This window comes from Triturus cristatus, chromosome 3_2, assembly GCF_964204655.1.
Source record: "Triturus cristatus chromosome 3_2, aTriCri1.1, whole genome shotgun sequence".
NCBI classification, from domain to species: Eukaryota; Metazoa; Chordata; class Amphibia; order Caudata; family Salamandridae; genus Triturus; species Triturus cristatus.
The window spans coordinates 793,158,436-793,183,656 of NC_140584.1; the positions used below are offsets into that span (position 1 = coordinate 793,158,436).

The 25,221-nt window shown below is 45.3% G+C and overlaps 1 protein-coding gene across 1 annotated transcript in view; it reads right to left on the reverse strand.

Moving 5' to 3' along the window:
• The window catches only part of LOC146858153 (dystrotelin-like), a 123,520-nt gene extending 99,435 nt beyond the window's left edge, over positions 1-24,085 (reverse strand). Inside the window, exons 1-2 of the mRNA XM_085647102.1 lie at positions 23,950-24,085; positions 6,439-6,484 (exon numbers count right to left, since the gene is read on the reverse strand). Coding sequence (XP_085503228.1) covers positions 6,439-6,457 — 19 coding nt within the window. The 5' untranslated portion in view covers positions 6,458-6,484; positions 23,950-24,085. The remainder of the gene's footprint in view (positions 1-6,438; positions 6,485-23,949) is intronic.
• Between the last annotated feature and the right edge of the window lie 1,136 nt (positions 24,086-25,221).

Below are 25,221 nucleotides of genomic sequence, written 5' to 3' on the forward strand. Positions count from 1 at the left end.
ACTTATTTGCCCATGTCTTCTTCCATTAAATTTTAGCTATACATATATTACAAATATTTTTTTTTCATAAAGACACATATGTCATCAGCAGAAGATTGCGGTCGCGTGAGTTATAGTTGCCTGCACTAACTATAACGGGGGAATTTCATTGGTTTTTTACGAGTGAAATGTACAGCTAACTATAACATGTGTGAAACCTATGGTTTTTTCAGTGAATTTGCAAGGTTTTTTAAATGCTAATTCCTAACTATAACGTGTGTGAAACCTATGGTTTTTTCAGTGAATTTGTACGTTTTTTTAAATGCTAAGTTACTTTACGCCATTCGTGGCGTGCGCGCCCAGTTAACGCAGTTCGTTCCGTGCGCGCACGGTGCGCTTCGCGCACCGTGCGCGCACAGTGAGCACGCCGTGCGTTTCGCGCACCGCGCGCCCACTTTACGCAGTTAGTGCCGTGCACGCACGGTGGTCACGCGGTGCATTGCGCGCACCGCGTACCCACGTTATGCGGGATGGGCCATGTACGCACGATGCGCTTCGCGCACCGTGCGCACATGGGGGACATATTATGCGCATCTTTGTGAAATGTATTCTCTGTTTATTTCTTATCTGTAATAAGCCATGCACAAATGGTGCCCTTCAGGCACCATTTGCACACGGGGTGGGGAGGGTGTGGATAAATTTTTTTTTATTTTAAATGTTACCGTACGCGTACGGTAAGCGTAATCGGCGATTTTCCGAAAAAAAAAAAAAAAATTATTTGGGCTTGGGGGTTGTTTGGGGACCCCTATATCAATGCTGGGTGGTTAGGATCTCAAGAAACTGCCTCTTTAGACATTTTTTGGCATCGTTTTTGCTGCCGAACTCAGAGAGCGAGAGAGAAAATGGCGGCCGCCGCTTCCTGGTTTCGACCGATTCGAATGTTTACTAAGATCTAACAGCCAATCAAAATCGCGCTCGCGCACGCCACCGTACGCGTACGGTAAGCGCACCGTAAGCGCACCGTACGCTGGCTCAGATATATATATTGATTTAAAGGCTATTTTCTCTGAATCTACTGAACAGATTTACACCAAACCTACAAAAGGCACTTCCTTGACCTGAGGACTACCTCTCTGCCAAATTTCAAGTAATTCTGTTCAGCCGTTCGGGCTGTAGCTGTGTCTAAAGGTCCTATGGAAAAATGCATGGGAAAAACGCGTTTTGGGACCCCCCTTTTATCTCAGCCCCCACTTGACGAATCCCCCCGAGACTTTCAGGGTAGGAGCGGAGCGTAGCGGAGCGGAGCGCCCCACCTATTTTGAAAAATTCGTGAGGATTCGTCAACCGGCGCCAAAGTTATTCAAAATAGAATGTTGCGGATTTCCTATGGAAACGTGGTCCTAACTATAACTACCTACTGGCGACCGCCAGTAGGTAATATATACATATATATATATATATATATATGTATATATATATATATATATAAACTCCAGCCCTCGTCCTCGGTATTGTGGTCCCTACCAAGAATAACCGAGCCCAGATCCGTCAGCGTGATTAGATAGTTTTTTTTTGTTAAATGGCAAAATCGCCCGACGCGTTCCGGAGCAGCCGCTCCTTTCTCATATATATATATATATATATATATATATATATATATATATATATATATATATATATTGACTTAAAAAAACCATAGGTTTCACACATGTTATAGTTAGCTGGACATTTCACTCGTGAAAAACCATTGAAATTCCCCCGTTATAGTTAGTGCAGGCAACTATAACTCACGCGACTGCAATCCTCTGCTGATGACGTCAGATATTACATCACTGTATTTAGACACTTATTTACCCATGTCTTCTTCCATTAATTTTTAGCTATACATATATTACAAATATTTTTTTTTCAGAAAGACACATATGTCATCAGTGATGTAATATCTGACGTCATCAGCAGAGGATTGCGGTTGCATGAGTTATAGTTGCCTGCACTAACTATAACGGGGGAATTTCAATGGTTTTTCACGAGTGAAATGTCCAGCTAACTATAAAATGTGTGAAACCTATGGTTTTTTAAGTGAATTTGCAAGGTTTTTTAAATGCTAATTCCTAACTATAACGTGTGTGAAACCTATGGTTTTTTCAGTGAATTTGTACGGTTTTTGAAATGCTAAGTTATGTTTTTTTTTAAAGTTTTTTCACCGTGCGCTCACCAAGCGCCCACGATGCGTTGTTCGTGCCGTACGCGTACGGTGCGCGCACCCCGCGATTTTTCACAAAAAAAAATATTTATTTTTTTTACCCTTGGGGGTCCTTCAGTGACCCCCTGACAAAGGCTAGGGGGTCAGGACCTGTCCATCCTGCCCCCTTCTCACGTTTTCCCCCTTTGTTTTTCATTGCCTCAGACTGCGAGAGACAAAATGGCGGCTGACACTTCCTGATTTCGACCGATTCGAATGTTTACTGACATCTAACAACCAATCAGAATTGCGCTCGCGCACGTCACCGTGCGCGTACGGTATGCTTACCGTACGCGCACGGTGCGCGCCTATAGATATATATATGCTTTTAACTGCAATTTTCTCAGGAACTAATGAACAGAATTACACCAGACCTGCAAAAGGCACATCCCTGAACTGAGGACTACCTCTCTGCCAAATTTCAAGTAATTCTGTTCAGCCGTTCGGGCTGTAGCTTGGACTAAAGGTCCTATGGAAAAATGCATGGGGAAAACGTGTTTTGGGACCCCCCCTTTTTCTCAGCCCCTGCTTTACGAATCCCCCCGAGACTTTCAGGGAAGGAGCAGAGCGGAGCGCCCCACCTATTTTGAAAATTTTGCGAGGATTCGTCAATCGGCGCCAAAGTTATTCCAAATAGAATGTTGCGGATTTCCTATGGAAACACGGTCCTAACTATAACTATCTACTGGCGACCGCCAGTAGATAATATATGTATATATATATTTTATACATGACTAAAAAAAATGCATTATACATGACAAATATCTCTCATTTTAAAACAGGCAAAGGGATAATACGGAGTAATTCATAATGATTTTTCGAAAATGATCAGTAAACAAAGTGCTCGCGTGCCAAGATTCATACAATTTGATTTAGTGGATGTTTATTACAGTCCTTAGGAGACTGGTCAATTCAGGCACCTGTTACTTTAGTCATTGTAATGGGCACACGATCATATCTCGGAGGATGAACTTAACGTCCGTAGTCCTTCTTGTTTGAACGACTTTCAAGAACAGCGCTCAAGCATATAGTCATTTGGTGAAAACAAGCAAGAAAGTCACCAAGCCAACTTTGGTGGAACTAGGTTTGGAATTAAAGGAGATAATGGAATTTATAAACACAATTTGTACTTACAAAAATTGACACATACACAGTGGTGGCAACCCCAAGAAAAGTTTCAAGATAATTGTAAATTCACACTTATTCATCTGTGCATGCTGTGAGTGAAATCTCTACTCTTGAAAAAGCTGCTGACAAACACAATCAGCCTTGCTAGGAACAATAACTACCCAAAAAACGTTAGCCTACAATTCACTCATATCACAGTCTTCTTTCTTCACCTCCTACAAATATTTTTGATGCTTGACCCCTTTTTTTTAATCCGGGTATAAATGATCAAGTTTTTTCTTCGGAATTATATCTCTAATAGTGATTGTTATTGGTGCTATCTGATTAGGTGTTTGAGTTCTTTATTGCTGATGTCTTATTGCAGTACTCAGGGAGTGGCAGAGGATGTTGGGGCAACGTTCTTTGAAACTATTCTGTGGGTGGGCACACTATAGCTCTTTTGGTAGGCTCTGACGTTTTGTTGGTCAAAGAAATTACTTGGTGGGCGTCAGAGATTATGACAATCGCCTTAGGCAATGTGAGGAAGAGGATTACATACACATATCGTTTATTGCTCATCAATGGCCACAAACCTGGGACTTTGAAATGGAAACCATTTAGGAAATTGGCCGTACCAGGTCAGCTGATGTGCTATTGAAAGGAATGTTCGACAAAAGGGAATTTCTAAATGGTCAAGGATTGTTTGACCATGAATGTTCAAATGGTTCTTTGTGAACCAGATGGACAGTAAGTATAATAAGCATTGACCTTCGCAAAAAGAAAGAACACTCCAAATGACAATTGGTACATCACGATACATGTGCATCCATGGGCAGCAATCTGAAAAAACTAATTCTTCATGATAGAAGAAATGTTGACTAAAGTTGCAGGCAAGTTAAAACTAGAAAACAACTGCTTCACATTTAGGTAGGCCATAAAGATGATTCTGTTTCAAGTGGCTTTTTGTATCTAAATGATGGGACATAGGAATTTGCACCACACACATGCTTCAGGTGACGAGGAGACCACCAAGCTTTGGAAGCAGAAGGTGCTCTCAGGGGACTTAATGTACCCGTTTTTCTGCCTTTTCCAACATGGCTTAACTTTTTCTTTTCCCTATCCCCTATACCGCACTACTCCCAAATCAAGTGATCCTTGTCCTGATGATGACTTGAATTTGAAGAGGTCGAAACGTCGTCGACAACTCAGCTCAGAACATTGGCGCCTATTGTGGTCAAATTAATTTACACAGTTGACCTAGATTAACCCTGTATAATTTTTGTATTTGAGCACATTTTTGTTTATTTCATTTTTCTGTTGCGCCGTTCACGCTGTTTTTTCACCTTTGTGTCACTGCGCCGCCCACTGTCACTTGCATGTTCAGTGCACACTTGTATGGTATGGTCACTGTTTTATTTAATTATACTGTAGTGCTGATATAACTACTTATATAATATATGTAAAATATTCCTGTTCCTTGCACCCTTCCTGCTGTGGTCTACCTTTGTTCTTTCCCTTCCCTTGTGACTTCTGCTACCTTTTTTTAAAAATAAAATTGCCTTCTCTAAATGTATTCCAGTTGAGACATTGTGTTTTGATATAAACTGTACCCAGTCTCTCTTGGGTTAACGGGTTTACTCCTGTATTCTTTGCCTCGCTCTCAGGAGACAGGCACACTTCACAAATCAGCTTAAAAACAAACAAATGTAAACAGGGCCATATTTCTTTCCTTGGCACGTTTTCCAGCAGAAAAAGTGCATAGATTTTTGAGGTTTTGAAAGCCTGGCCGTTAACATACGGTAGAGGTATGTTGTCCTCCCTGAGGAAGCAACGGGGTAATCTAGCAGCTCCTCGTGTAAAAACTTTGAAAAAACTGTACCCTGGCTGAAAGATTTTGACTAGATGAACGAGCAACTTTCTGGCTACTTGAATGAGGGTTTATGGCCGACTGTTCCCACTGAGGTCACTCCGGAAATATCCACAACATAACTGACATGGGGTAGAGAAGAAAAAGTGTTGGCCCTGATCACACTGGAAGTAGCGTGACTTGCAAGAGTACCCCACAAGGGTATGCACCTGACATGGATGGCACTCTGCTAATGAAACTCAATCAGAAATCTTGGAGTCGAGTTTGACATGGAACTAACTTTCACCACCAAAAACAGTCTGTAAGTAAATAATTTATTGTTTTTGATTAATTAAAACCATTACAAAATGCACATTGGTAAAGTCATATATTTTAAAACAGGTAGAAATAAGTTTCTAAAAAAGCCCTTATTCGCGTTGTATTGGAGACAGTCCAATATCTGTACTCACAGGTTGCAGTTATGAAGGCTAAAGCCCTGTATAGTTTTTGCAATTGCTCAGGATGCCGCTGATCCATGCTTAGATGCTGCTAGTAACAGGAACTTTACTAACTTCCCATTTAGCTGTGGGTCCTTGGGTTCGAAGCAAGAGCGATCAAAGGAACCATAACTGATTTAATGAGCCATTCGCAGTTTCACTGTACTGGCCATGTGAACTTACACGTGCATGGCTTAACCTTTGAGACAAGCATATGCTACTGGCAGGATCAACCAGGTACAGTCTGTCACTCCTTCAAACTCTCGACTGAATCACACTCATCTTAACTGGGGCCCTGTCATGCATTATCTACTACAATGAGGCATGTATAGGCCTCAACGGAGAAGCAGAACTAAATTGCATAGACTAGCTCTCAAACCTTGCCTTCTGGCTCAAACTCAGCTTGGAAGGTCGCATCCCCCAGTATTAAAATGACTTCAGTAGCTGCGGGACAAACAATGGACTGGATTTACAACCATTGCCTAGTCAGCGAGGGTATGAATGGCAGCCGCTCTATTATCCTACTAAACACAGTATGCTCGAGGACCTGACCTGGTGCCTGAAGTCGGACTCCCAACACTGTTTCACAACTTCACCACTGAGCTGCAAATGGTATATCTTAATTGTGTGGTGGCACACAGTAAACATGGTGGAAAATAGATACAGATTAGTCATTACAACGAACTAAATGTGAATGGTGTTCATAGAAGGTTCTCACAGACATCATAGAAGGATGCCACATGCTTCCTGACATATGTGCCACTTACCTTCTTTTCCTGGATCCATTTCATGTAACGCTATCACTTGCAGTCACTGAAACAAAACAGACATGTTATAGTTTACAGCCTAGGTTAGAATACGTGCCTGTATCATACAGAGCATCTTCTTGGGAAGAGGATAAACCTAGAACAGAGCACCTCCAGCTTAAATCCAGTTCTGTACAGATGCTGATCATCTTAATTATTGTGTGGATTACAGGCCTAATCCCCGAAAACACAGCATATCTTTACAATACGGAGATATGCAACACTTTGTGGACATAACCTTGATGTTCACCATCATCACAAGGCATCCCCTTCCTTAATAATGCATTTATAGCCCATGTGAGCAGACTTACTCGGACATAGCATTACACCAGACTGGTGTAATATTAAATGTAAGGAAATTGTGCTGTTGATGCAAATTTACGTTTTGGAAAAATAAAACTTGAATTTCCATTAGTACCACAAGCCATTTGCACACCTAAGTTCAACTCACATACTTGGTTGCTTGTTGAATTGTGTCTATATTGCCCGAGAGTACGAGAGCTGTCAGAAACTTATTCAAAAAGCCACAAGACTGCATCATTGTCATGTACAAAGGAGACACCAAGGATCGACCATAGAGGACTGTAGGAAACTCGTTAGCCTAGCTATTGGGGAGTCGTAGTCTTTTTGTAAGCTGTGACTGTTCTTTTGCAAAGGCCAAACAAACTGGCACCTATTAGGTAAACTGGTTCATGTGTGTGATACCTGACTCACGCTTGTGAGACTGATCAAGCAGTAATGCTTTTCATACAAAAGTATATTTTATACATGTGTGACAATTGACTTTAAAGTAATGCACTTTAGGTGGAAAAAATTAAAAAGGCAAAAATATGGTTGGTTAGGTAGATAAGAATTACATTTTAAAAGTCGCTAATATCGGAAGAATCTCCTGTGGGTATCCAAAATTATAGAAATACCAAATTGGAATACTGATTGGAAAAAGTCAGATTTAGAAAAGCAAAAATAAACAAAGAAAAGTGCTAAATGTGGTTCTCGTACTGGCTCCTAGAGGACAACGGTGCATCTATATTTGACGGTGAAAGAAAGAAATACCTTCAAGAAATGTTTATGCCCATTTAAAAACAGGTGTGGTATGACCATTTTAGAAACCGGTGTGGTCACTTGCACAAGCACATGTTCTTGATAGCAAGTACCTTTTGCAACAAGCATTGGTAAATGTATTAGGTTTCGTCTATGTGATTAATACACATTTCTGTTGTAAGATTTAGCTTGGTGAGCAGTTGTGCAATATAAGTTACTGAAACTCCATAAAAGTGTAATGACTTGTTTATCAGGAATGCCAATATATTGTGCAGTAACTGGTGTCAATATAATGTGGGGAGATTAGGTAAACGCCTGAGGAGAAAGGAAATAAAACATGTAGTGGTCAAGCATGTTTGATATGCATGCCATGTTCGAGCAAGCTCACGAACTAAACTTCGAAAGAATTTTGAAATGCTCTCACCCCGCACTAAGAAGAGAACTGAAAAAGAGTCAAGAATAGAAAACATACAATATTTTATACAATGAAGTGGGTCACCTGTAAGTGTCTCTGCGTGTCTCTGTTGTGGGTGGCAGTTTGTAACGCAGCAGGTTTGATAGCTCTGGAGCAGGGAATAAAAGGCAGTCTGAATATCTCACAGTGCCTGTCATTGGGGTAGGGCACAAAGGTGTTCAGAGACTTATTGTGGCCTGGAAAGCATTAAGATTCATTTCCGGCACCCCTGAATGACCAGCCTTTTTTCTAGGCTCTCTGTCAAGTTGCCTGACACACAGATGTTGGAAACGCTGGCCACTCGTAGACGTTGGCTCTAATTTTGTAACACAAAACATTTACCACCACAGAACCACATCACCATCAAAGAATCACATGATTTTGAGACAGGTTCATAAGTATAAATAAGTTACTGTTAATGTTTTTATCATTTACTACATGGCTGTATCCTCGGTCCATTTCGCAGGTGTATAAAGTCAAAGAATGTTTCCTCTCGTTCGTCCCTGTTAAACGTAAGAAAGACTGCATCTGAGTGCACCGCTCGCACGTTGAAACCATGATGAACCAGTGGAGAGAGGCTTTTCTTCTGTTTGCTGTTTTATACAGTGCAAAGTCGACCCAAAATCGTCCGAAAGGCTCCTCTAATGACGCCCCCTAAAGGCAAAGTGCTCCAATACATTTGGGCCAAGTTTATGCTATAAAAAACAGCAAATGAAACAGGCACAGGGGCCGATTCACAGAACTAACCTAAGACAAAATCCTAAACTTACTACTTTTGGTATTCACAGAAGTAAGGATTTTGTCTTAAGTTTGTCTGAAGACAAACTTAAGACAGACTTAAGACAAACTTAAGATAGACTTAAGACAGACTTAAGACAGACTTAAGACAAACTTAAGACAGACTTAAGTCTGTAGTAAGTTTAGGATTTTGTCTTAAGTTAGTTCTGTGAATCGGGCCCAAAGATCGTTAAGGAATGGAAGGTGTTAATCACCAACATGAAACTGACTGGTGAGAGAAACTTAGACAGACACAATGCGTGGGGAAAGAGCCAGGCAGCCCATGAAACCTCCACAAACCCGTTTCTCTTCGGAGAGTAGGTTGAGTAACTCACTGGAATGGAACTTTGCATTCATGAAAGAAGGAAGGTATACGGTGAAGAAGCGGCTTTGTTGGATGCGATGGGGTTGATGAGAATGATGTTGTTAGTGTTGAAACCTGAAGTAAGTAGATAATGCAGTGATCCGAAAGAGTGGATGGAGGGACTGTAGCTGAGCAGAGACTGTAAGCACACGTTGGCTTTAGTAGAGTGTTCAGTGATGAAAGAAAATAAATTAACAGAAAGACTGCCGAAATCTATGGCCAAAAGACTCATGCATCGGTATAGTTTTAAAGACTGATGTAGAGGTATGGATAACTGGACATAATGCTACCCAAGCTATCGCTAGCAATTGATCAGCAGGTGGCACTGCAGGGCCATGTGAGAGAAAAATGGTACATACTTATTTTTAACTCGAAAATCAGAAAGTAAGACAGGAAGTATGCTTTAATTGTAATATAATTGTATTTATATAGCGCTTACTACCCATGGCGAGGCATCAAAGCGCTTTTCAGCAAGTAGCACGCTACTCCAGAGCCTAAAGAGGATTAGTGGTGAACTAGTATAGGGAGATATGAAATTAATTTGAGCGCTGTACATGTGAGTTTGTTATTTGGATTGAAAACAGATGGTGGAAGGACACAAGAGGGAAGGGTTTGCATTCAGTCCAAAACACATGACAGCAACTGGATCCAGTAAGCTTCTTTGCGCTGGTTAAATGGATTTTCTGACAGTGCTCTTTGCAAGCCTGCGTGTTACCAGGTATGCAAGTCTGGTCGTTGGGATGATACATAATAAACAGGATATGGGGGAGCTCAACAAATCTACGCGGGACAGATACAGGAGGAGCAAACGGTGCATGCAGCAATGAGCTCACAGGGAAGGGTGGGGAGACATAGTTTTCCATGCAGCTCTAAGAAGTACAGACAAGTGACAATAGAGACAGATTACAGAGGGACACGACATGTTTACTAAATGCTAAGACAAATGGTGTGGAAATAGTCAGGGTGCACTTGCTGAGCGAGAGGCAGCTGAAAGCATTGATAAAGTTTGGATGCTGAATGAAACAACATTTTCTGAGAGGCAACGCCTGGCTCTTACGCAGCAGTCTTGGCCAGCGTGTTCGAAGGGTTTAAAACTATATATATAATAATAATAATAAAGAACATGTCTGTTTTCAGTCTGTAATCCACCCCCATCCCCTTCAAAATCCTCTATAGGCGTCCAACACTATAGGCACCTGTCACTCTCCAGCAAGGGAATACAAATATACAAATGAACCGCCCACATCTTGAAGTCAAAACAAGCCCCCTCGCCAAGTACCCCTCCTGTTCCTGGGGTCAGGCTCCCGCAGGCTGCCCCGTTAACAAGGATAATGTGACAAGGATGGTCCGAGCAGCATAAGCGAACTGAGGCTAATGCCCAATGCGAAATCCACTCCACTGAGAGCCAACTGTGCGCCCGGGGTATGCGCAGAGGGACGGGCACACCACGCCTATGCGAGCTCCTGGCTCGGATGGGGCACCAGGCTCTTAACTCTCAACTGCCCCCCAATGGGCAGAGGGTCCGAGCAATAGGGAAGGGTTACCTGTGTCAAAGAGAGACTGGCAGGTTGTTGTTTCGCGTCCCATGAAGCCTATCCTGCACTGTAAAGGAGGAGGGAGGGCCGCGAAGTAACAAAAGTTCAACCACTTCTGCACCCCGAGGAGACGATGATAAAACTGTGCGATGCTTCATTCACAAACCACAGAGGCGTGGAGCGCAAGTGTGTTCCAAAACAAGAGAAAGAGAAGACGCACTAACCACCTCTGAAGCGTCAGTCATTACCCCGTAAATGAGTGGAGCGAAAAGAATCTAAATCTCCATGGGGCAGATTTACAAGCCCCTTGCACCTCTTTGCGCCGCTATTGCGACACTTTTTTTGACTCAACGGCAGCGCAAACAATGCGCCCTATTTACAACATGACGCATCTAGGGAGATGCGTCACGTTGTAAAGCCCTGCGTCACATTATACCTGCGTCAGGTATAATGTATGCAGGGGGGCATTCCTACGCAGGAAAGCCTCGTAAAAGTGACGCAGTGAAATCTACAAGATATGACTGCGTTACTTTTAGGATGCCACTGCGTCTAAAACCTTACGCCTGCTTGAAGCAGGCATAAGGAGTGACGCAGTAAAGTAAGTGTAGGCCTCAAAATACATTGCTGGAGTTGCGTCGTGCTTGCGACACAACTCCAGCAATTCGTGGCTTTTGGGTCAACAGATGCGTCAGAAGTTCCGACGCATCTGTTAATCCTTGCGTCATGGAGCACTGTATCGTAAATACAACGCATCTATGGGGGCGCAAGGACATTTGATTGTGGCGCAAGGAAACTGACACATCTATGCAGATGCGTCAGTTCCTTGTAAATCTGCCCCCAAGTTTTCACTGTGCAACTAATTGGCATGGAGACGTACCTTTCAAGTGGAATCTCAAGGCTACGTCAGTTATTTTAACATGCGGCTTATTTGTGTGTAATGCTGGATTGCTTTGTTCTCCGGTCACTGCTGGTTGATGTCCACAGCGCAGCATAAATTGCTAACAGTTAAGTTAAAATACCCAGTGGCTAACTTCCTTATGTCCCGGTGTGCAGAGAGCGCTCCAGGACAGTAGCCACTCCGAAGCTAGGAGGGAGGTTCCACTTCCATATTCCAAAACCAATGAAAGAGGGGCATCAGTTTTTATAACAGGGATTTACAAGGCTGTACACGGTATCCAAGGTGTAGGTCAAATGGGGTAGTGTGAGTTTACTAGCAGGAACAGTCCTATTGTCACGCTTGCAGGTCATTTGGGCTGCTGATTATTGTGGTTCCTGTGCAGGTTGTGTCCTCGAGTTTGCCATGGGCATTGGTTGCAGGTAACTGGGTCTTTGGCTCTATCGCCTCTCAGTTAGGGCGCATGCACTTGACTCCAGGCAGTCCTGGTCATTTTTTAAGCAAGTGTTAGAGTGAAAAAGTGTTACAGCAAACAAATGATGGACGGAATGCTGACAATGCAAACATTCTCCCCCAGTCAAAAGATCTGGGTTAAATCCATTGTTCTTTTGCCCACTACGCCACCCCAGTTTGGACCCAGCCATATGCAAATCATTCTTGACCCTGTGCCACATGGGAACAGTCCAGACCGAACTGCCAGGCCAGGTCCTCCCTGGACCACAAACAAGCCTCCTGGGACCGGTTTCAGGGTATGTCACCCTTCTTCAACCAGGCTGGCTTGAATCCAGTGGTACAGGGTGCAAGGGACCCACATCTGGGCATTCCCATCCCACTTAGGGCAATCAGTGGTACGGCAAACAAATGATGGACGGAATTCTGACAATGCAAACATTCTCCCCCAGTCAAAAGATCTGGGTTAAATCCATCGTTCTTTTGCCCACTACGCCACCCCAGTTTGGACCCAGCCACATGCAAATCAGTCTTGACCCTGTGCCACATGGGAACAGTCCAGATCGAACTGCCAGGCCAGGTCCTCCCTGGACCAGAAACAAGCATCCTGGGACCGGTTTCAGGGTATGTCACCCTTCTTCAGCCAGGCTAGCTTGAATCCAGTGGCACCGTGAGCAAGGGACCCATGTCTGGGCATACCCATCCGACTTAGGGCGAAAAGTGTTACAGCAAACAAATGATGGACGGAATGCTGACAATGCAAACACTCTCCCCCAGTCAATAGATCTGGGTTAAATCCATCCTTCTTTTGCCCACTACACCACCCCAGTTTGGACTCAGCTATATGCAAATCAGTCTTGACCCTGTGCCACATGGGAACAGTCCAGACCGAACTGCCAGGTTTCAGGGTATGTCACCTTTCTTCAGCCGGGCTAGCTTGAATCCAGTGGTACACTGAGCAAGGGATCCACGTCTGGGCATACCCATCCCACTTCTAAGCAAGGGCAGTCACATCATTCTTATTTTCCAGTGCTAGGCATTGTCAGACTTGGCCCTTTTTGGCTAAAGTTCCCTAAACTTTTTGCTTTCCCCCTAGACATTTTTTCTGACATAGTATTGCCAACTTAGATGCTTTGGACACTTTGCCATTGCTAAACAGTGTCAAAGTGTAAGTGCTCCCTGTTTAAAGTGTAATGGTAATTGGTTGTCCATGATTGGTATGTTTGCCTTACTAGTAAAGTCCCTAGTAAAGTGCACTATATGTGCCAGGGCTGGTAATGCAAATGCTTCTAGTGGGCCTGCAGCACTATTTGTGCCACCCACACAAGTAGCCTTAAAAAGGGAACTCAGGCCTGCCATTGCAGTACCTGTGCGCAGTTTGTTAAACTGCCATGTTGTTCTGACAAGTGCACCCACTTGCCAGACCTTACCCTTCCCTTTCTATGCACATCAGATACCCCTATGGTAGGTCCAAGGTACCCCCTGGGCAGGGTGCAGTGCATGTGAAAGGTAGGACATGTATTAAGGTGTGAAATAATCTCCATTTCGTTTTTCACCGTTGAGAGGCCATCTTACCCATAGGATAGAATGGGAAGGCTGAGCAATATGTTTTCCAGCCTATCTTCCCAAAGGCTTAATATGGAAAGGTGAAGTTTAGTATGCCTGAACTCACAATGTAATAACACATCTTTTTATAAAGGTGGTTTTTGCATAGTGTGTTTAGAAGCCACTCTTTTAGAAGTGGCTGGGTTTTTGTGCTCTAACATTTCTGTGTGTCTCTGCCTGGTTGTGGATTGACTGTCTGGATTTGAAAGCGATAGGATCAGGGGAATGTCTTGACCCACGGGAGGAGGTGAGACAGCAACAGGCTGACCTGCATCTAGAGTGTAGGGGGAGGAGTAGTCCCTAGAGGTGGAGAGGCCTGGGTTGCTGCTATAAAACAATTGCCCCATCTCCTGCTGAGTGATTGAGAATCCAGACCCCCACTAGTCAAAGGAGGAAGGTGTCACTGGCAGGGAGGCACCCGGAACTGGGTTGAACAGGGGTCAGTGCCCCCTGAACACTAATACTTCAAAGCCATTGAGGGGTATAACTATGAGAGCTGAAGCCTCTGAACTATTGAGAATGGCTTGATCAAGATTGAACATGACTGGAGCTACTTCGTGGTCAAGAGGAACCTTTGCCAAGGAAAACAAGCATTTGCAATGCAATAGGTCTCGTAATTGCGAGATTTTGAGCTACTGGCATTATAAATGACAATGCCTTTTATTTATGTGTTTAAGAAAACCTGCAATAATAAAAGGCATTATCACTTACAATACCAATAGGTTAAAGTTTCTAAAATGCGAGACCTATTGAATTGCAAATGCTTGTTTTAATGTTTTATTGCTGTCCAGTCATTCGGTTATCCCATTTGTCTACACTGCGCAGTGCCACGAAGACAGCGAGGGTCGGGCGAGGAACCCTTCCCGTGCGCGGCGCACGGATTTGTTGGAGAGCAGGGCTTATCCATTGGACAGTACCCTCTCTGTGAGGCAGCCTCGGAGCCCGGGAGGGCGTCCTGCAACCACCACGGTGAGTCTATGATGGTGATAGAAGAGGGGGCAGTGACGCCCCCACCCTGCCCTAGAGCAAAGGATGCGTGCCCCCACCTGCCCGTGAGGGTAGAAGAGCTCTCCCGCTACGTAACAGCTGATCTGCTGATGACTGCTAATGCGGCGGCGTAAACATCGTGCCGAGATTACACCCCCTCCCCACCCTCATGGAAGTGAATAGTCAGTACCCCCACCCTACAGTAAGAGCAGAGGGTCTGTTACAGCCACGCCGTGTACATGAAGGCAGCAAATATTCTGCGCTGTATCCCCAGGGGGTGTGTCTGTGTGTGGGGTGGATGGGGCTGTGATGCTACAGCGTGAGCATAATCAGTTTTAAGCACTGCATGTATTATCGAGCATAAGAGCGCTGAAATTCACCCGACCCCTTCCCAGTGTCGAGCTCCCCCCGCAGAGAGAGAGAGAGTGTGTGTGTGGAGTGATCCTTAGCGCCGCAAATTGTGCCTTTATCTGTATAGGTTGCAATGCGGCACCGGTGCATCGAGAGGGGAGGCCCCTGGTCACCAAAAAACGACGGAAGTAGAAATTGCGTAGACTGCAACCCACGACATTCACCACCTACAGGCCGAGGCCGGCGATCATCCCTCTAGCGGCGCTTGCTGTGCCTTCCACCTTACAGGCAGGTGGCACAGTGCTCGGGCACAGGTACTGGGTACAGTGTGAATGCTAGGTACAAAGTACTGTCGGATATGAATCCTAGACCGTTGTACTACCCATCGCTGAGTAGTGTGGTGTCCGCTCTGATAGAGAGTACAATGCAGGCCCTTCGACTGGTAAACAGTGGTCTGCACATGTGCATTCATTGGACGCAGGGCACGAGAGCAGGTAGCCGCGAGCGCAGTGCTGGCAAACAACTGTGGTGCACACAAAATGTCCTGGGTGCAGTGCGCACCGTCCCAGCAGGAGCTGTAGTGCACAGTTCCCGCAGGCAGCGACGGTGCAGAGGAGCCCCAGGTACAGTGGAGAGGAGAACCAGCAGACGGCTGCAGTGCACAGAAGCAGCCAAGGGACCGTGCCTAGTACCAGGAGCCTACCACAGTGCACACTAACGGCCCCAGTGCACACAGTACCAGCAGGAAGCGTGATGCACATTAGCAGCCCCTGAGACAGTACACACAGCCAGCAGTCAGTGGCACAGAACATTGGTTTCGGTACAGTGCCCGGCGCCAGCAGTTAGCTGCAGTGCGAAGAAGCGACTCAGATCCGGGTACAGTGCCATCTACCAGCAACAAATCTAATCCTTTCTGCTACATCCTGTGTACAGTGCCAGCCTTGAATTTCAGTAGGCAGTGCCAGCCAGTGGTCACATTGTGCCCTACCACCTTCACATTCACAAAGCGGTGCCAGCCACGTGTTCACTGCGCACTGTCAGGCACAGGGCATAACCATACCCGCTGCTCTGTGAAGTGTACGGTACCAGCCGCCCAGCACTGTACCTTGTAGCGGATACCTGGCATGAGACCTGGAGCTAGGCGCACTCTTTACGGCTGAATGAAGTGAGCGGTACCTGCTCCAAGGTACAAAGGTCAGAGGCAGATGCTTGCGTTGTCTGTCGGCCTGTGCCTGCTCATGCAGTCACGTTACCATCTCACAAGCGCAGCGCACGGTGCCAGGTACCATAGTACTAATTACCAGATACAGTATATTGATTTCTCTCTGGCTCCATTGCACAGTGCTAGCCACCGGGTTAAGTCTGCCTTCCACCAGGGGCTCTTTTCGCTGAAGTGTGTGGCACCTGACACCAAATAACAGAGCACATGTCAGTCTACCAAAAACAAGCATTGACAAAGTCAATAATCTTGCTTCCATCATGAGTCCTGACGAAGATTGTCAAAGAACCTGCGGCAGTAAAAAACAAAGCAACAAGCCCGAGAGAGGTGTGCGCGCGCGCAACACTGAGACATCTGTTTCCAAATATCGCGCACGCCTCTGTGCACGATAATTGCAAACAGATGTCGGGCCTGCGGGTAACCGACACCAATAGGCCATGGGCAGAGCAATGCGCCCGCCTTTGGCCAATTGCTTGCTGTCTTTGTTAAAAAGACGCACGCAAAGGCCAATAGCGTGGCCCAAAGGGAAAAGCACACGCACGAGTGTGTGCGATTCCTAGGTTCGTTTTCAAACCCCCTACAAGAGGTCTCTCGCTGCGCGAGCAGTTCTGCGCACTGCAACGCTAGGCGTGAGACCTGAAAACAACTGAAGAGACTGAAGGAAAGGACTGAACCTTGCTGTGTGTTCTGGGGCTGGCCTGCAGTTTGCTGTTTTAACCAAGGAAAGGCTAAAGGGACTTTGCTGTGTGCTGTGTCCCCCTGCTTGAAAGCACATTGCTGTGCTTTGTCCTGAAGTAACTTATCCCCAAAGGCCCGAGGTGAGCTGGCTCCCTGTTGCAGAAACCCAGGAACACAAAATGTTTCCAGGAGAGTCTCAGCGACACACTGTGCATGTGCTTTTTGCAGCCTGGACCCTTTGTGAGAATTGTCCAGTCATCGTGTGCATCGGAATCCAAGTGAGTCTCATCGACGCTGTGGGCGTGTTCTTTGTGCAGTGTGAGACCTTCCAGATGATTGCCTTGTTATCGTGCACACCTGGAATCCAAGTGAGTCTCAGCGACGCTGTGTGCGTGTGCAGCATGCAGCGTGAGACCTTCGTGAGGATTGCCTTGTTATCGTGCACCCGGAGTCTAAGTGAGTCTCATCGACGTTGTGTGCGTGTGCTTTGTGCAGCGTGAGACCTTCGTGAGGATTGCCTTGTTATCGTGCACCTGGAGTCCAAGTGAGTCTCATCGATGCTTGTGCGTGTGCTTTGTGCAGCGTGAGACCTTCGTGAGGATTGCCTTGTTATCGTTCACACCTGGAATCCAAGTGAGTCTCCGCGGCGCTGTGTGCGTGTGCAGCGTGCTGCGTGAGACCTTCGTGAGGATTGCCTTGTTATCGTGCACCCGGAGTCTAAGTGAGTCTCATCGACACTGTGTGCGTGTGCTTTGTGCAGCGCGAGACCTCCGTTAGGATTGCCTTGTTATCGTACACCCGGAGTCCAAGTGAGTCTCATCGAAGCTGTGTGCATGTGCTTTGTGCAGCGTGAGACCTTCGTGAAGATTCCCTTGTTAACGTGCACCCGGAGTTAGAGTGAGTCTCAGCAATGCTGTGCTCGTGTTCTTCGTGCAGCCTGAGACCTTTGTGTGGAGTGCCCAGTGATCGTGCACCTGAAGCTCAAGGGAGCCTCAGCGACGCTGTGTGCGTGTGCCCTGTCGCACCCTGAGATCTTCGTAGCAGTAGCGGCCCGGACCGGCAGCCTCGGAGGAGCTGAGCCGCCGGCCCGAGCCAGCCGTTGCCAATTCACAAAGATTGCATCAGAGGCCCAAGTTGTTGGACCAGGAAAGGAGAGTGCGTTTGTACCCCCCAGGTAACGTGTGTCGACTGCTGGGGCGGGGTGCGGGCTCGGAGGGAGACGCTCTCGGCCTCTCTCTCATTCCAGCAGTGCGAGCCTCTGCTTCGGCTCGTATCGCGGCCCGTATTGCCAAAGGAGTGGCAGTACCGGGGCCGGAGTGCGGAGCTGCACTTTTTGTTACACCATACCCGTGTTGGGTGGCAACTATTGACAGAGGCTGACTGCGAGTCAGAAGGAGTGGCGGAGAGACCTCCTAAGGCACCGTGATCAGTGCCGGAGTGTATTACATATTATCTTATTTCTGCATAACGAACTACCTGATTGTCGTATTACACATTGCATCATTTCTGCATAATGAACTACCTGATTGTCGTATGACGCATTGAATTGTTTCTGCATAACAAACTACCTGATTAGTGTATTACGCATTGCCTTATTTCTGCATAAGGACGTACCTGGTGGTTGTATTACGCATTGCATTATTTTTACATTGCAAAGTGCCTGATTGTTGCGTTATGCATTGCATTATTGTTACATTGCACAAGTGCCTTCTTCTAGCATTAAGAACTGCATAACATGGTATTAGGATTACAGTGGAATGTTTAGAAGTGCTCATCAATATTGTCAGAACTTACAAGGGCTGGCTGGCCTAACAACTAGCCAGGAGAAATAGTACACATTCTCATATGCTGGATTTATATCATGTGGTCTTATCGTATATCTTGTTATATAAAATTTATACTCGTTTTTATAAAACTCGTGTGGAGTCTATTTGTGGTGTCATCATTGGGTTGCTGTGAGCGTGGTTGCAAAATGCTGTACACATTTGCCTTGAAGATAAGCTTGGCTGGTCGTACCAAGCTACCAAGGGGGCAAGCGGGGGCTATCTCAGAAGGTGACCTTCCTTTCCCTGACGTGGAAACGCAGGTGCCTATTTGGCCTAAGGTACCTAACCTCAGTCAACCAGGGATCCCGGGTCTAACAGGTGTAGTCCCAATTTGAGAACAGCAACAGAAAGCCCAGGTTCTGTCATGACATTCTTTGAGTGGATGCTGCAGAGTTCTTCCAGAGCCAAACCAGTATGAAGCACTCACTCCAGAGGTTAGAACAGATATCACGATGGAAGTTGAGGTAGGAATCCAGAGTCTTTAGGATGGTGAGCCACCATTAAGGTTAGCTCCCGCAGCCAACCAGAAAAGGCAGCATCTTCACTGGCATTTTCTCATGCTTCATTCCCAGGAGGGAGTGCAGAGTAGCAAACTGTAACTGCAAGGTGAACTGACGTTTAACAGACCGTACATCACAAGCCAGGATGTTGCTGGGCAGCGAAGGGCTTGCGCTACAGCAAGAAACCAAACCAATTCAGGTGAGGTGGTGCTTCTGAACACCTCACTGAGTTGAATGTATTATTCAGGCACCAATCCAAACATGGATGAAACCATTGTGATGTCTCAGTACCTGAGCATCAGGAGTTGTTTTGAGGACAGGCCAGCCAGAATGACTCTTCCTTAAAGTAGGCAACCTCCGTCTAGTGATACTGTTGCAGCCATATTAGTAAGGCACAGGTCTCCGTTTGCCCTTATGCTCTCATTGTGGATTTTTGATTTATCCAAACCTCTCAATTAAAATGGCTTTTAGTATAACAATCTGTCCACTAACAGTCATTTATTCATTTTATTTATTTAGGGGTATTTGTAAAGCGCATTACTCGTCTCCTAGGGGACATCACAGCGCTGTAACACCCCCACTCATTTTAGCTAGGAGAAAAACTCCACAAGCCCCCATCTTGTGCTACAGAGGGACATTATCCCAAAATAGCCAGGTATCCAATTTCTTCCTGAATCGTAGATGGGTATCAGTAAGGCGGCGGTCAAGAGGTAGAGAATTCCACCGAGCTGCTGCCAAGTGCGGAAATGAACGTCTGCCATATCTGGCTTTTTAGGTCTCGCATAGGCAGCGCATGCGCTGCCTCTCCGAGGCATTAAGTAATAAGTATGGTGGGTGAAAGTCCGCCTATTGCCCGGTTCTTTCTCCTGCAGCTTGCGATTTGTTGAATGCTAGCACAGCTCCTGTTAGCTGGCTTTTTACTGGCTCTCGATCTGTAACTGACTTCCGTGTAGTCCGGAAGCAGCGGCGCCTAACTACTGTTTTTGTTCGCCAGATCGGACTCTTTTTTTGTCTCGGCATTCTTGCCTGATGTAAACATGGCAGCGCCTCAAGGCGCATGCGCAAGGCTGCAGCAGGAGCCGATGTGCGCGAGGGGCAAAGTTTCTACCTTTTGCAACATGGCTGCTTCATCGTCGTTTTAAGACTTGTGCCCTGCCTAAAAGTAACTAAACGAAAACCGTTTCAATACGGCAGCGAGGTGGGTTTCATTACACATGGTTAAATAAACCACTAATTTATAACAATATTGCCGCATTCATTCCCGACGCCGATCAGATTTAGTACGTGACCTCTCTGAATAACATGACCGCAAAGAAGGACGTGACGTTGAGAAGAACACACTTCCTGTTAGTCGAAACCCGGAAGCAGTTGCCTGATGCTAGCAGTGGCACAGTCGTAGAGTAAGACAAATCCGCTATGGAGCCCCGAGCGCTGCTGATACAGGAAGCACCAGGTCACCATTGCATCCGCAGCTCTGACTCGCCCCTGCGGCATGAGGTCCCGGATCCCTTCCCAGGGAGCGAAGAGGGCAAGATGAACATAATTACCCCTGGAACAAATTGCCTGCCAACATCAAACAGGTAGCCGCTATGCATAACCTCCTCCTGTTAGATAATAAGAAATCTTTTCTGCCTTTCATACTAGATGCACTCACATCATTGGAGCCATGAAGGTTGTGTTTTTTAAGGGGCTCTGTTGATCCTAAACAAGGGGCGGAGGGGGGAGTTGAGGGAATTTACCCAGTCCCAATAAAATATGCGGACTTTGTTGTGGTGCCAAAACGAGCGCATGTTCATCAGTGCGGCAGTCCTTGTGCTTTGCTCTCTGCGCATCAACATGCTGGTAGGTGATGATCACGACTGCTTAATTTTAGTTCCAGCTGGGCCCATACATATATGCCTTAATTAAGCGTCATCAGTACTCCTTTTGTTCGAGTCTGTCCAGCCGGGCTGTTAGATGGAGATATAACACCTTAATTCCAGGAAACAAAGTCAACCAGCTTGTCATTTCACAGGTACGCAAGAGATAAACTATTATTTAGGGAGAGTTGTCTTGAGTTGTCTAAACTTTGTATGAAAGAGATATGTATGCACTGTAAGAACGTCAGAAAACCACATATATAGAACGCACTGATATGCCTTTATAACTGCCCAAATGAAGTTTTTTTTAGGAACTTTTGAATAAGAAAACATTGAGGAATAACAGTAAGGGTCTAAACTCTTGCCTTGGTGTTTGCATGTAGCTCCTTGAAACCAGTTAATAACTCAGTAAAGTATGTTAAAGGGATTATAACATTTGCATAATTCCAGGATGACTAGACTGCATGCAAATCTCTCCACAATTACATTGGACTTCTAAATTATTTTACCACTCTTCTGCTGCTTAACTTCCTGGGTATACAAATAGCTCTCCTGCAGATGCTTTAACCCTGTATGCTATTTTAAAATCCACCGTGTTTGCAATAATTAAGTAAGCGTAAGCTGATTTACTATCTCATTTGCCCTTGTTACTAATTTATTTGCGGCAGTGTTATGAAAAAAATAATGTATACGTTAAAAGTCTGATTCCAACGCTCGTGACTCCACGCACTCTATATTGCCAGCCCTTAGGCTCCATTTGTTCGTTCCTGCAGTAGATTTTTACCAGTTGCAACCCTGAGGCATGTGGGCCGGTGCATATGGATGGCATCTTCAAGGGGTGGTAATTATCAACACTTAGTAGCCATATTGGATTGGTTACTTCATCTGTCATTGTTCTTATATTGGTGCACCTTACCATAATAATGTATTGCCTTCATTTGAAAAGGAAGCGAGGCAACAGCGCAGTGGTGCTGAAACAATTTTCCTACTGCGGTTGCTGCCATCAACGTCACCTCAATAGAGATATGTTGTCTGCAAAATATGACAATTACCTAAAGAGTGAGTGTACAAAACGGGACAAATAAATTCTATGGAAGTGTGGTTTGGTGGTGTAGGATCCAGTGGTGTACTTTGGATGGCATTTTCAGAAAAGTACATTGTAAGTCCTCTAGAGAGTGCTGCAGCTGCTTCTGTGGTCCCAGTAGTAATTCCTCATTCTAAGTTCTTTAGACAGCGCTGCAGGTGCTTTTCTGGTCAAAGTGGTAATTCCTCATTCTAAGTCATCTAGGCAGTGCTGCAGCTGTTTCTCTGTTCATACATCCACTACTCCCCAAACCAAAACACATGGGTAAAAGACATTGCCATTTACAGCGCCAATAGCTTTAACTCTAACAAGTATTTGCAATGCAATAGGTCTCGCATTTGCGAGAGTTTGAGCTATTGGCATTGAAAATGACAATGCTTTTTATTTATGTGCTTCTCATAAGCAGAGACTCTACGTACAAAGTGTGTATTTACGCACCGCTTGCAGGTTTTCAAAAGACATAAATAAAAAGCATTGTCATTTACAATGCCAATAGCTCAAACTCTTGCAAATGCGAGACCTATTGCATTGTAAATGCTTGTTTTACTCATAGGACCTTAGCTCAGGCCAAATTGCAGGACCTGAAGCTCGGGCAGCCCTAAAAAATTCAACTCTGGCTCGGAAAATCTCGGGCCATGTGTTGTGGAAAGCCTTTTTGGCATGGTATAAAAGTTTAAAATCGCTGCTTTCCGCGCTGGAAGCCAGTGTAAAGAAGTTAAGCAGACTGATGCCGAGCCAAGTCTGTCTCTATTACAAATTAGCTTGGGGCAGCATTTTAGATTACCTATAATTTAGTTAAAAAAGGTAATCCACCCTGTTCACAAAGAGGGCATTACCATAGTCCAATGGACTAGCAATCAAAGCTTGGACTGCGGTTTTACACCAGGCAATAGGTATCCACTTGAACAACCTTCTCAACAACCCAGAATGACGAAGCCTTTAACACACGTGGTCTGGGCATCTTCTTTCTAAGAAAGAGAGTCATCCACAATCATCCCGACATTTTTGGCCCATCTCTTAGGGGTGGGGATATCCCCCAATGAATCTGGCCACCAAGAGGCATCCCATATTAGATGGGCTCCACCGAACAGAAGGACATCGGTTTTATTTGCGTTTAACTTCAGTAGTCATGCCATTTTAGGAAACCCTTTGAAAAACACACCCTTTATGATCCCTTCTGAGCAGAGCTTCGATTCCAGCACTTAAAGAGTGTGGCACAACTACCAATAATGAAGCAGGTGAAGTGGCCACTGGGCCCAGGGCTGTGCGGGGCCACCGAACACCAATTATGGCAGTATTTTACTAACAAACTACGGCTAAGGGGGGCATTTCCCTTGCTTGAGCGGTGCGGATGGCAGCCTTGGCGCACCACTGGCTAACCGACACTAGACTTCTAACGAGCCCTGTGCACACCGTATACACACACTTTGTTATCGCACCTAGAACTGGGCCTGATCATTTGAAACTCTGCCTTTCGCACTAATATTTCCCATGAACTTCTGAAGGTAATTACCTAGCTATATGCAAAAAGTGGCAATAAAAGCAAAATATACCACTTCGATTTTTAACAACGGATAAATAAAATGTTGTACAATGAGTGCTACAACCACAAACATTTCTCTGTCGATAACTACTGTCTTCATTTATATTCTTAACTCTATTACGTCCCACGAATTCAATTGAAATGACGCACTTCAGAAGAGCTGAAGAATACCACATACCCCTCATCCATTCGAATTCACACTGCAGCCCCACGCCGGGCACAGCGCCACTCGAGTTTAGAATGTTCCCCTGTTTGTAGCTCATCAAATAAAAGATCTCGTTTAAGTCAGAGGAAAGTACCTTACCTTTCAGTGACGCACTTTCAATGAGGGTCGCTCCAAGTATAAAAGGCTTTGGCTTGCAGTTAAAAAAAGGTGCCTAAAATTAGCCCTATCTTGCTCCAGAGGAGGGCAGCTCTGGATGTGATGCTTTGGAACTAAACATTGTGGTCCATGTGCAATCCATCATCTCTAAAACAGCCCAATCAGAAGACTGGCTGCGCAAATGAATAATGAATAGATTCAATTATTCAGTAGAGGCAGCGTCCTCCATCTCAGTTTCAAAGATCCCTTTTATGTTCATTACAGACAGGCGGTATAAAGAAGTCGTCCAGAGGAGGAGACACAGAGGCAAAGTCTGGTTACTATGGGAACCACAAGTAGCTATTGTGCAGAGCAAGGAAGGTCGAGCGGATTTCTTCCAATGGGTAAACTCTATGGAGAGTCGTTGCCTGAGTGAAGGCCCTGTGTGTGGGGAGCACAGCTCATGCTGGCAAATAAAGCATCAATGATGTAGGAAACGGAGTCGAAGTAAACATCAACTGCAAATAACAAGCAAATACTGCAAGTTGCGTCCACCAGTATCTGACTTTCAATAATACCAAAATACAAACAGTGACGTCAGTTCACCAAACTGCTAGTGGTAGCAGAAGTGACATCACAAATGCCGATGACTTCGTTGAACCTTTTTCACGGCCTTTAGCCCCACTCCCGCACCCCCAGCCGGTGCTTTTTAGCTGAGCACGGGTCCCTTGCAGGCTATTACTGCTCTCACCCTCCGAATAAATATTTTATTTATCCTGCCAGCAGTACTGCCTTTGGTTTATCTTTAAATGGATTCGGTGAAGTTTTTTCACGTTCTCATAATTTCAGAACTGAATCATTGTAACTATTTTATACAAGGATGCCATTGTTGTTGATTATTTATCTTATGCAACTAACAACCATTGACAAAGTCAATAGTCCTGACTGGCTGTACGTGTAGTGTTACTTGTTATATATATTTGGGTGCAAAAACAGAAAGAATCAGTAAAACACCAGTCGAGCAGCACATAATACTAAGCAAAGATATTTAACTCGAATGTTTTAAGACACACCCTAATTATATCGACCACACCCCTTTGAGAGACCGCCCCCCAGTTTTTTCATCCCACTTAAAGCCCTGCTTACATGATCCCCTGTGAAAGAAAGAGCACCTTTGAAAAGTACCTGCATCACCCACAAAGCCATTCACTACTCCTCGGCCACTGTCTAGCAGGGAAACTGAAGATCTCTGGTGTTCAACCAGGGTCGAGAAAT